Source organism: Mus caroli, unplaced genomic scaffold (genome assembly GCF_978045245.1).
Source record: "Mus caroli unplaced genomic scaffold, Mus_caroli_1 scaffold_4, whole genome shotgun sequence".
NCBI lineage: Eukaryota > Metazoa > Chordata > Mammalia > Rodentia > Muridae > Mus > Mus caroli.
In genome coordinates, this window is record NW_028227259.1 from 143851088 (window position 1) to 143862864 (window position 11777).

The 11777-nt window shown below is 54.0% G+C and overlaps 1 protein-coding gene across 2 annotated transcripts in view; it reads right to left on the reverse strand.

The window, feature by feature from the left end:
* Adap1 (ArfGAP with dual PH domains 1) overlaps positions 1-11380 on the reverse strand; it is a 54825-nt gene extending 43445 nt beyond the window's left edge. Inside the window, exon 1 of one of the 2 annotated variants that reach the window (XM_021162774.3) lies at positions 11147-11380. In XM_021162774.3, coding sequence (XP_021018433.2) covers positions 11147-11228 — 82 coding nt within the window. In that variant the 5' untranslated portion in view covers positions 11229-11380. The remainder of the gene's footprint in view (positions 1-11146) is intronic. The other variant, XM_029478022.2, reaches the window with a different exon arrangement.
* Between the last annotated feature and the right edge of the window lie 397 nt (positions 11381-11777).

Sequence of the window (11777 nt, forward strand, 5' to 3'; positions counted from 1 at the left end):
AGGACAAAAACACCAGTCTCCCTCTAGTCCCCACAGGTGACAGGACTAACCACCCTGACCTGCTGGCTCTCTGGTGGGAAGTGGGGGAAGGTAGAAGGAAGAGTTGCGCCCCAATGTCACATGGTGTCAGGGCTTAGAGTCACACTCGGGGTCCCTGCTGGGGAAGCCTAAGCCCAAAGAGGTCTCAATCCCAGAAAACTACATTTATTTACACTTAAGGAAGGTCACGGGCAGGTAGCTATGTTGAGGCCAGGAGCCAGCCATGGGAGGCAAGCGTGGGCAGGAAGCCAGGAGGCCTTCCTGGAGGAAGAATCTGAGCTCTAGCTATGGAAATGGGTGGTACTGGTTAGGAGGTGTGGAGTGCAGCAGCCAAGGACAGAGCTCGGCCAAGCCCAGGGCAGCAGGTGTGGCCTCCCGCCTTACCCCATTCTGAAATCCCCTCAGCAGAGACCTCGTACTGTAGGACTTGCAGAGATTCCGCCCAAGGGAAACCTGGTAGGTAAACAGGTTGGCCCGGAGGCAGCCCGGGCGGCGGCCAGTGGCCAGCGAGGTCAGTAAGGTAGGTTCCTGCCTCCAGCACACCGTTGGCCTGCCCAAAGCTCTGCGCCAGCCACACTTTGCCTTATAAACTGCTGTGAAAGTCTGAAGCACCTTCCCAGCTGGCAGGCCCTGGCTCTACAAAGTCACCACAGGGCCTTGTCCACAGGGCCTTGGAAGCTTTCCAACTGAAACTCTAATTGTGTTGTTAGTTTTTGTTTGTTTGTTTGGTTGGTTGGTTGGTTGGTTTTTGGTTTTTCCGAGATAGGGCTTCTCGGTATAGCCCTGGCTGTCCTGGAACTCACTGTAAACCAGGCTGGCCTCGAACTCAGAAATCTGCCTGCCTCTGCCTCCCAACTGCTGGGATTAAAGGTGTGTGCCACCACCGCCCGGTGTGTTGTTAGTTTTGAGACGGGGTCCCACTATGTAGCCCAAGCTGGACTTCAACTCACAATGATCTTGCCTCCCTAATGGTGAGATTTCACCTGGCATGTGTGTGTGTGTGTCTGTTTGTCTGTCTGTCTGTGTGTCTCTCTATATCTGATGGTGTCTCTCTATGTCTCTGTGTGTGGTATATGTGTGTGTCTGTGTGTGCATAGCATATGTGTGTCTGTGTGTGATGTGTATGTAGTGTGTGTGTGTCTATGGTATGTGTATCTGTGTATGGTATATGTGTGTCTATGTGTGCTTTGGTATAGGAGTGTGTGTGTATATGGTGTGTGTGTGTGTGTGTGTACTTACACAGAGGCCAGAGGAGGACATTGAAGGTCCTGCTTGATTGCTCTCTACCTTAATCCCTGAAGACAGGGTCTCTCACTAAAACTAGAGCTAACACTGGTGGCCAACAAACACCAGCGTTCCTCCTCTTTCTGGCCCCACCATTCACACACACCAAACTAGGGTTACAAGTATACAGATCCATGCTCGGCTTCGTACATGGGTATTGGATAGATCCTCACGCTTAAGCAGCAAGCATTCTTATCCATCAAGCCATCTCCCCAGCCTGAGACTATGATTTAAAACGGTCCTGACACCATTGTGGGTGACCCTGGGTAGCATAGCCCTGGAAGTGTCCAATACAGAAGTAGATTCCAGCCAGATAGCACCCAGACCAGCTCTGAAGGCAACAGCACCATGGGGTGGCTCCTGGACAACTAACTGTGTTTACCAGGTCAACTCTGGACTAACCTTGTGCCTTAGTTACTCACTGCCTGACATCTCCGTACCCACCAGAACAAAAGGCTCCAAGATCCTGGATGGGTGCCACAGAGTAAAGGGGTCAAGTTAAAACCCACACACAGGGGCTGGAGAGATGGCTCAGTGGTTAAGAGCACTGACTGCTCTTCCAGAGATCCTGAGTTCAAGTCCCAGCGACCACATGGTGGTTCACAACCATCTGAAATGAGTTCTGATGCCCTCTTCTGGTGTGTCTGAAGACAGCTACAGTGTACTCATATAAATAAAATAAATAAATCTTAAAACAAACACAAAACCTGAACACAGACCACTGGCTAGGTACCAGGAGAACTGACCAGGCCCCCCTCATATCCCAGAGAGGTCCTGGCTCCATTTCAGTGTACTTTCCCCACACTTACTGAGACTCATTGCTGCTACATGGGCCACACCTTAGCTGCCCAGGATCCTAAAATTCTCTGCCCATTAGCTTGGAAACTGTTCTAGGGCCCATGCCATCTCAAGACAGGCCATAAAAAATGGCCTGGGCTAAGAGTGTTCAGGGATGTGGAATGGTGAGCCAGAGATCACAGATCACAGATGCGAGGCTGAGTCCCCAGCACCCCACCAACACCCTGGTTCAACACCCTGATTGCCCAGTCCTCACTTCTCCTGGATCAACCACTCTGACTGCCCAAGGCCATGCCCCCTCCAGCCCCTGCCCTGCCTCTCCTGGTCCTTCCAAGGTGACTCAGCCCCTCGGTGCTTCCGGGAGCAGCTCTCAGGCACCTGAGCAGGTCAGGCGTGTTCTGGGGCTGAGCCAGGTGGGGCAGGTGTGTCCCCCTTGGTCAAGGCCTAGGCATGGGGAGGAGCGGAGCAGTGGACCCTATCAGTGGAATGTGACTCTGGCAGAACCCTGTGGCTCAGTTTTTAGAGACCTTTGCTCTTCCAAAGGTCAAGCTCGTGGCCAGATAGCCTGTTTGCTACCCAGGGTAAAGGCAGGTGGGCAGCTTCAAGCTGGAGGGTAGGAGGCCTTCAAAAGAAATAGAATACAAGGGTGTCTGGAGTGGCACATACACATAGCTGCCCCCAGCAATCCACCTGCATGGGGGTTCCTTTTCCTGACCTACCACTAGGGTTCTCTTTCCTACCCCACTGGAATGAGCATCAGGAGCTTCTAGATGGATGCTGCCGATTCCCACAATGAGGCTGTGCTTCCTATAGAATTTGCACTCAGTCAGTTCCAGGGCCCTAGATGCTGGAGGCAAGACAAGTGGAACTCCCCGCCCCCTCGCCCTTGTGCCTCCCCTCCTATTCAGATGAAGACACCATGCTCGCTGTAGTCTCTACCCTGACACTCCTCTTCTCTGGGTCCCCACTGCCACAGGGGCTCAGGCTCCCAGCTCTGCGCTCGACTGGGCTCGAAACCTATTTTAAGAACCAGCTAGAAGTGATGGCGCCGTAAAAGACTGGGTTTTAGACACCACTGTGTCTTCATGGAGTCGGTTAATTTTACCACATGCGGATTGTGCTGGGAGGGTTTTTAAAAAGGAGAAAAAAGCATCTACATGCTGGCGCGCCCCAGTTCTGCCTCTCCTCAGAGGCACACGCAACCCCACCCACGCATCCCAACACCCGCCCACGTTTTGAGTGGCAGCTCTGCCCTCCAATACCATCCAGCCCAGCTACTCTCAGATTATTTATTGATGGTGGTGGGGTGATATTTATTTACTTATTTATTTTATTCTTTTTCAAGATAAGATCTCACTATGTAGCTCCAGCTGTCCTGGAAGTCATTCTGTAGACGAGGCTGGCCTCGAACTCACAGGGATCCACCCGTTTCTGCCTTCCAACTGCTGAGATGAAAGGCCTGAGCCACTATGCCCAGCCGGTTTTAGTTTTGAGACAAGGTCTCTCTTTGTAACTCACACTGGCCTCAAACCCAGAGCAATCCTTCTGCCTCACAGCATCCTGAGTGCCAGGATGCAGACCTATGCCCACCACACCTGGTTTCTTGGATGCATCCGGTCTGTAACATCAGCGGTTGACCCTCTACATAGTCAAAGCTGGGACCCTTCTTGTCCGCTGTGCTTCATGGTTCCCACTGCTGCAGATAAAGCCAAGTCCCGCAGTGGCTGTTAAAGCACCCTCACATACGCTGGCCTTCTGGCTTCTCCGGCTCAAAGACTCCTAAGTACAGAGTAGAACTCATGGCTAAAATCCAGCCCTCTTTTCTACTTATTTGGAGACAGTCTCACTTGTGTTGTTTAGGTTAGCCACGAGCTTGGTCTGTAGCCTTGCTGCTTAGGGTTGAATTTGTGATCCTCAACTTCTCAAGTATTTCTCAAGGGTTATCGGCCTCTGACAGCAGCTACAAACCACACAGAAGGAACGGACTCTGGGTCAGTTTGTGCACCATCCATCTCTCTTCTTTTAATCTGTGCCCTCCCTGTGAGCATCATTTCCTGGTCCCAAGTTCAAGCCCCCAGAATCCTCTGCAACCATGACAACACTTGAGCCAGTAACCCCTGGGAGCACCTCTATGGTCCTCCCTATAGGTAGGGTGCTCCCAAAACCATGAATTAGTGCTTTATGGGAGAACCCTTCAAAGACCATCTTTAATAGCTGTGCATGGTGGCGCAGGCCTGATATCCCAGCACTCAGAAGACCAAAGAGGAAGCAAGGCGAGCTCCAGCCAGCCAGGGCTCTTAGTGAGATCCTGTCTTAAAAAGCAGGCTTGTAGCCTGGCGGTGGTGGCGCACGCCTTTAATCCTAGCACTTGGGAGGCAAAGGCAGGTGGATTTCTGAGTTCGAGGCCAGCCTGGTCTACAAAATGAGTTCCAGGACAGCCAGGACTACACAGAGAAACCCTGTCTCGAAAAAAAAACACAAAACAAAAAAACAAACAAAAAAAAAACAACAGCAAAAAAAAAAAAAAAAAAAAAAAAGCTCGTGGTGGAGAGCTTGCTTAACACGCACGGTGCCATTGGTTCCATTCCCAGCACTGCCTAAAACAAGGATGCTGGTGCATGCCTGTAATCCCAGCACTCGGGAGGGAGGTGCAGGCAGGAGGGTGAGAAGTTCAAGGTCACCCTTAGCTACACAGTGAGTTCCAAGCCAGCCCGAGCTACATGAGACCTTGTCTATGAATAAATAAAGGCAAGGCAGGTGAGGTGGCCCCAAGGTAATAGCGCCTACTGACAAACTTGATCCGAACTTGATCCCTGTGACCCACAAGGTAGAAAACAGACGACCAAGTCTTGCAAGTTGTCCTCTGACCTCAACCTGTGTGCTGTGACATGCATACCCATGCACACACACACCATAATAAGAGTTATAAAAAAAAATGCAATGCAACTGGCTGTTAAATTTAGACCATCCTACATCTCTGCGGAGCCTTCTATACACCCAACATGCCTTTTTCTTGTTCTTCTATCTCTCTGAACCAGATCAGGCGCCTCCACCAGCTAGCCCAGTGGGCCGTGTACCTCCCTAGCTACTGTTGGATACTGTGGAGTAATGTCAGGGTGTTGGCTCCCCTGCTCCCTACCAACTATGTGGCAGTAGCTGTCCACCATAGCAAGCTCCTGCTGCCAACTCCACTCACTGCATCTTCTGCTAGCTTCTGTGTGAAGTCCCTGACTGCCTCAGTCTCCCCGGGCCTGGGCACTGCACATGTGCATGGAGCTGGGGGTGAGGGGGTGGGGAAGACTGGCTCCATCCCAGAAAGGTTCAGCTCCCTCTCCTGCTGTGAGCAGCACGTGGCCTCCACACCCGTTGTCACACTTCTCAGGCCTTCAAGCCACGCTGCACCAGGCCACTCTCTGCCACCCTTGGATGACCTCCCTGCCTGGTGCCAAGAAAGAACTTGCTAAATGACACTAAATCTAAAGTTGTCAGTGGCCTAAGTGTCAGGGGCCTGAGTTTGAGATGCCATCATGGGCATTTAAGATACATGTGGGCGGGGCCGTGATGCCTGCACGCAGAGAGAAGCCTGCGGGTCTTGTGGTTGGCCCAGCAACCTAAGGGGTCCACTCTGGGAAAACCCCAGGCAGCAAGCACAACAGTATACTTCAGGGACAGAGGGCTGGGGACACTGCTTAGGTCCTAAACAGTGATTCTCAATCTTCCTAATGCCCCAACCATAAATTTATGTAATTGCTATGCTACAACTATAATTTTGCTACAGTTATGAATTGTAATATAAGTATTTGATATGCAGCTCACAGAGAGGTGAGGACTCACAGGTTGAGAAACACTGGTTTAGGTAGAAGGGAGGACTGGTCAGAGCTGAGGCAGAGGAACAGGCCTCCTTCAATCCTCAACCCTGAGTACAGATTGGCACCAGCACTGTCCCACCCAGGGACAGTGGAGCTTTAGCAACCAACATTGTCCCATACAGGTGAATGGCTAATGACAATATGGACACCATGTCTGCTCTAAAAAAAGCGAACATTCTGACACCTGCTCCAGCACTGCTGAGCCTTGCCATCACACGAGCAAATGAATCAAGCCAGACCCCGACCAGAAAAATGTGGTGTGAGTCTACTCAGAGAAGGCTCCTGGAGGGTCTGATCCCTTGGGAAACCAAGCAGAATGGTGGGTCTCAGGAATAGAGAAGTGGGGGGACAGCTAGTGTTTAATGTATAAAAGGAGTTCAGCTGAGAAAAATGAGGGTGTCTTGGTAGTGGATGCCTGTAACAGTTGCACAAAATTGTGAATATGCTTCGTGTCTCCAAACTGCATGTTAAAAATAGTGAAGATGGGGGCTGGAAAAATGGCTCAGTGTTTAGGAGCACTGGCTGCTCTTCCAGAGGACATGGGTTCGATTCCCAGCACCTACCTGGAAGTTTATAATTGTAAATTCCAGTTCTCCAGTTCTAGGAGATCTGACACAGACACAAACACAGGCAAAACACCAACCAATGTTCATAAAATAGAAATAAAGATGTTATTAAAAAAATAGAGGGCTGGTGAGATGGCTCAGTGGGTAAGAGCACCCGACTGCTCTTCCGAAGGTCCAGAGTTCAAATCCCAGCAACCACATGGTGGCTCACAACCATCCGTAACGAGGTCTGGCGCCCTCTTCTGGAGTGTCTGAAGACAGCTACAGTGTACTTATATATAATAAATAAATAAATCTTAAAAAAATAATAAAAAATAAAAAAAAATAGAGGGCTGGTGAGATGGCTCAGTGGGTAAGAGCACCCGACTGCTCTTCCGAAGATCCGGAGTTCAAATCCCAGCAACCACATGGTGGCTCACAACCATCCGTAACGAGACCTGGCACACTCTTCTGGAGTGTCTGAAGACAGCTACAGTGTACTTACATATAATAAATAAATAAATCTTTAAAAAAAATAGAATAGTATGTCTGTACATATACACACATATATATTTAGCCATATTCACACATATACACTACACTACACACACACACACACACACAAACACCAAGTAGGCTTGGTGGTATATACCTATAATCTCACCTACTTGGGAAAACAAGCCAGGAACATTACAGCTAGGCTATAAAGCAAATTTGTTGCCGGGACAGGACAGTCTCAAAATAAAAAGTTTAAAGAAAGAGTTACAAATATAAGTTAGTTAGCTGGGCGGTGGTGGCGCATGCCTTTAATCCCAGTACTTGGGAGGCAGAGGCAGGCGGATTTCTGAGTTCAAGTCCAGCCTGATCTACAAAGTGAGTTCCAGGACAGCCAAAGCTATACAGAGAAACCCTGTCTCAAAACAAACAAAAAACAAAACCAAAAACAACAACAACAAAAAACAAACATAAGTTAGTGATAGATCCCCTGCCTAGAATCGTCCAGTGAGGGGATGGGGCATAGCTCAGTGGTAGAGCCCCTGCCTAGAATCCCCCAGGGAGGGGCTGGGGCGTGGCTCAGTGGTAGAGCCCCTGCCTAGAATCCCCCAGTGAGGGGCTGGGGTGTGGCTCAGTGGTAGAGCCCCTGCCTAGAATCCCCCAGTGAGGGGCTGGGGTGTGGCTCAGTGGTAGAGCCCCTGCCTAGAATCCCCCAGGGAGGGGCTGGGGGCGTGGCTCAGTGGTAGAGCCCCTGCCTAGAATCCCCCAGTGAGGGGCTAGGGACGTGGCTCAGTGGCAGAGCCCCTGCCTAGAATTCCCCCAGGGAGGGGCTGGGGGCGTGGCTCAGTGGCAGAGCCCCTGCCTAGAATCCCCCAGTGAGGGGCTGGGGTGTGGCTCAGTGGTAGAGCCCCTGCCTAGAATCCCCCAGTGAGGGGCTGGGGGCGTGGCTCAGTGGTAGAGCCCCTGCCTAGAATCCCCCAGGGAGGGGCTGGGGGCGTGGCTCAGTGGTAGAGCCCCTGCCTAGAATCCCCCCCCAGTGAGGGGCTGGGGACGTGGCTCAGTGGCAGAGCCCCTGCCTAGAATCCCCCAGTGAGGGGCTGGGGGCGTGGCTCAGTGGCAGAGCCCCTGCCTAGACTTCCCCAGGGAGGAGCTAAAGGTATGGTATAATGGTAGAGCTCCTGCCTCATATATCTAGGGCCCTGAATTCTATCTGCAACACAAGAGGTAAAGGGGTGGGGGGAGAACCTCTGGGCCACTGCTTTAGACACAGGGAAGTCCGCCAGACCCACATCTCAGTCCTGGATTCTCCCTCTCTAAAACACACGCAGAGGGACCCTCTCCTAACCTGAACCTTATTCTGGAAACCTTTTGTACTGAGGGCTGGACCAGGAACCACTTCTGAGCTCCCCCAAAGCCTCCAAGTGTAATGAGGAACCCGCGTCTGAGTTCACCTCTTGCTGGCCCTAGGTTCATTCCCTTTGTCTGGGACCTCAAGAAGCTTGGATCGGCAGCCCAGGGGCAGTGTCAAGCGGCAGCTCCGGACCTAGTTAGAAGCAAGCACTTCCTTCCTCTCCCTTAGCCCCCCAGAGCTGCAGGTCAGGGCGCCTGGGAGTGCAGGTTTCACCAGCATCTAAGCAAGAATGAGTGATTCTAAAATCGCCCAGGCCATCCAATGGCCAGATGCTTGCAGAGAGAACCTGCCACCTTCACGGACAGCTTGGGAGGCGCACAACACACCCTCCCTCTCCTACAGCCTTTGGCAGGACAGAGATACCAATGGAGTCTTGAAAGAGAATGAGCTAAGCTCTGTCAGCACCCCACAATAGCTGAGGGTGAGTTATACACAGCCCTTGACAGGACTCCAATGGAGTCTTCAGGAAAAGGGCCCTCCCTGTCAATAGCCCACTATACCTGGGGTGAGAAAATATCTGTGGTGGGTGATGGATGGACCCCAAAGTCAAGATACAGACTGGAGTGAGGCTCACCGGGTGCTGTTTCCCACAGCAAGGCTTTCCCACAGCCGGGTGAGAACTGCTCAAGGCTGCCCTGGAGCCTTGATGGTCAGAGGTGACCTGGGCTTGCCATGATGTTCTGCTGTCTAAGAAGATGTCATTATTCCCCAAGGTACCCTTGATCCCACTGGAGTGGTCAAGAACACCCATGAGCCAATCCAGAGGACCACATGGAACACACATGTCTCCCCACCTCAACAAGGCCACCACAAGACAGGAGACTCCAGAACAGTATCGCAGAACACAGGAAGACCCAATTACCTACTAAGCACTGGGGGCCTGTGCGGGCCTGCCGTCGGGAGTCACGAGGCAGGCACTGTGGCTGAGCCCAGGAGCTAGGCAAAAATGGGAGGTTTGTATAGACAGTGCGTGTGGGCCCCGAGTGGGCATCAGGAAACCCGGGCAGCCTGTGGACACCCAAGTGAGTTCAAGCTGTTGAGGCCTCAGTTTCCCTGCTCACAAAATGGAAACAAGCCTCAGACTTAATCTGCCTCGCAGGTGGGGGAGGGGGAGAAACAAGCTGTTATTATAAGGCAAGTCTGAAAATGGGCAGCTTGGCTTACAGCCAGCAAGGGCTGGGCCCCAAGAGGGCAGTAGCTGCGGCAGCCAGTGGCCTGGGACTGGCTAAAGGGCTGCTAGGACATTACATAGGTGAATGGTGTAGGGTGGTTGCTACTGAGGGTTCCGAAAGCCCCTTCTTCCTCCTGCTCAGGCCAGGAGGTCTAGGGTATCTGGAGAGTAAAAGCTGCTCCTGGGCTGGGTAGCCAAGGAATACGAGGTCAGGTCAGCTTCTCTCGTGGGGTTTACTGCCCCCACACAAGTCAGGCTTGGAAGCTGGGCAACCCATCAGCCTTCCTTACAGGGGACTCCAGCATAGCCAGCTTTCCTAAACAAGTTGAAAGGCAGGTCTGAGAGAGGGAGGTGGGGAGAGTCCACTGAGCCAGGCCAGCTGGCAGCAGTACCACATAGCACCAGGGAGGCACCACCCCGCTGCACCACCGTCAGGGCCCTGCGTTGCCCCAAGAGACCAGGAAAGGGCTACTTCATCTTGCCTGCTTCCCACTGAAGCTTGGTCAATGTCTCCTCTCAGGGACACCAGGGCCCCTGGGGTGGCATGCACTTACTATTGGCTAGCAGATTCTCAGCCTCGGGCTGGCACTCTTCAGCCCAGAGGCGGGGATGTGGGGGAGAGATGGGAAGGAGGTCCTATTTACAGACTGCAGGCTTTCCGCCTGCATCTCAGGGAGATAGAGTTAAGTCCCCAAGGAATTGATTCCTGGTATGTTCTGAGGGGATCATGCTAGGGCCCCCTGATATCCCTGAAATGTCCTGTCCCCACCTGCATACCCAGATAGGATAGGCCTGGGAGGGTCAGCTCTCGGAGCCTGCCAGCTGGACAGAGAACCCGGCCCTTTTTCCATAGCCAATCCTGAGCCCCTGTGTTCTGGCTCCTACAAATCCTTCCAAACCAGGAGCAACCAAGGGACAAAGTCTGGAAGATGTCTGACAGATGCAGATGCGTCTGTGGCTCCCACCTGTCCCCGATTGTCCTGATCCCCGAGAAGCTAGGTAGAGAGTGCCAAAGGCACATGGCCAGAATGTCCTCACAGGGCCACCCAAGGCTCTGCATCCTCCCCCAGCCTTGAGTCTGTACAAGACGGTGGCCCCAGGCAGGGATGCCATGACGTCATCTCCAGGTAGCTGGGAACCAGGTGGACCCCATACTCCCTGGCAGACACCCTGGGCTCACTGGCCGCTTTCCTTGCAAGCCAACCGCCCCTGCTGATTTCCTCTTTTTTTTTTTTTTTTAATACCCCGAGACGCCAAGGTTTCGCAAGGCTGGGGAGGGGAGGCGGCTGCGGGTGACAGCGTGACACGCAGCCCGGCGGGGGAGGGGAGTCGGCGGCACAGGTCGCACGGAGCCCGCGAGGTGCCCTCCGGATGCTGCGCCTTGCCACTGCCAGTCCCTGACGCCGGCAGGTGCACCCGGGCCGCGCCCCAACCCAGCCAGGACCCAGCGCGTGGCGCGTCCCCATCCCCCGCGCCCCCCACACAGTCTTGTCCACCCGGCCGCACCCCGCGCCTCCGCCCGTCCCGCACCTACCCGGGGCTCCGCAGTCAGCGCAGCGCGTGTTCCCCGGCCGCGTCAGTAGCTCCAGCAGCGCCCGGCGCCGCTCCCCGGCCATGGCTGCGCGGCCACCGCGCCGTCCCGAGCACGCCCGCCCCGCTAGGGCCCCGCGCCGCGCGCCCGCCGTCCGCCTTGCGCCATCGCCACCGCTCAGCCCGCGCGCCGGCCCCGATCGTGTCGCCGCGCGGGGCCGCCCTGAGCGGAGCTGCGCGCGCGGGGACCGGGGAGCAACGCACGGCGCGCCCGGGACGGCGCGGCCCGCGGGCGGCCCCCAGCGGCGCGGTCAGGCAGCGGCCTCTTCGAGAGCCCGGCCTCACCGGGTCCACCTGGGGCGGGGTCGCAGGGAACCCGCGCTGCGGAAGGATGGGCCACCCAACACGCAAGCGTGCCTGTTGGGTTGAAGCTGAGGTCGCGGGTAGCTCAGGCTAGCCCTACCTAAGAATGACAAATTCCAGTACTAAAAGGATCGGAGGGCTCCACCCTCACACGTGTCCAAGTCTATAGTCTCATCTCCAAGAGATAGGACAAGAGCTGGCCACACCCTTCCTGATCTCTGGCCGGCTCCCTCCCAGAGCCGGGTGTCTGCTTCTTTAACTGGCCCTAGCAT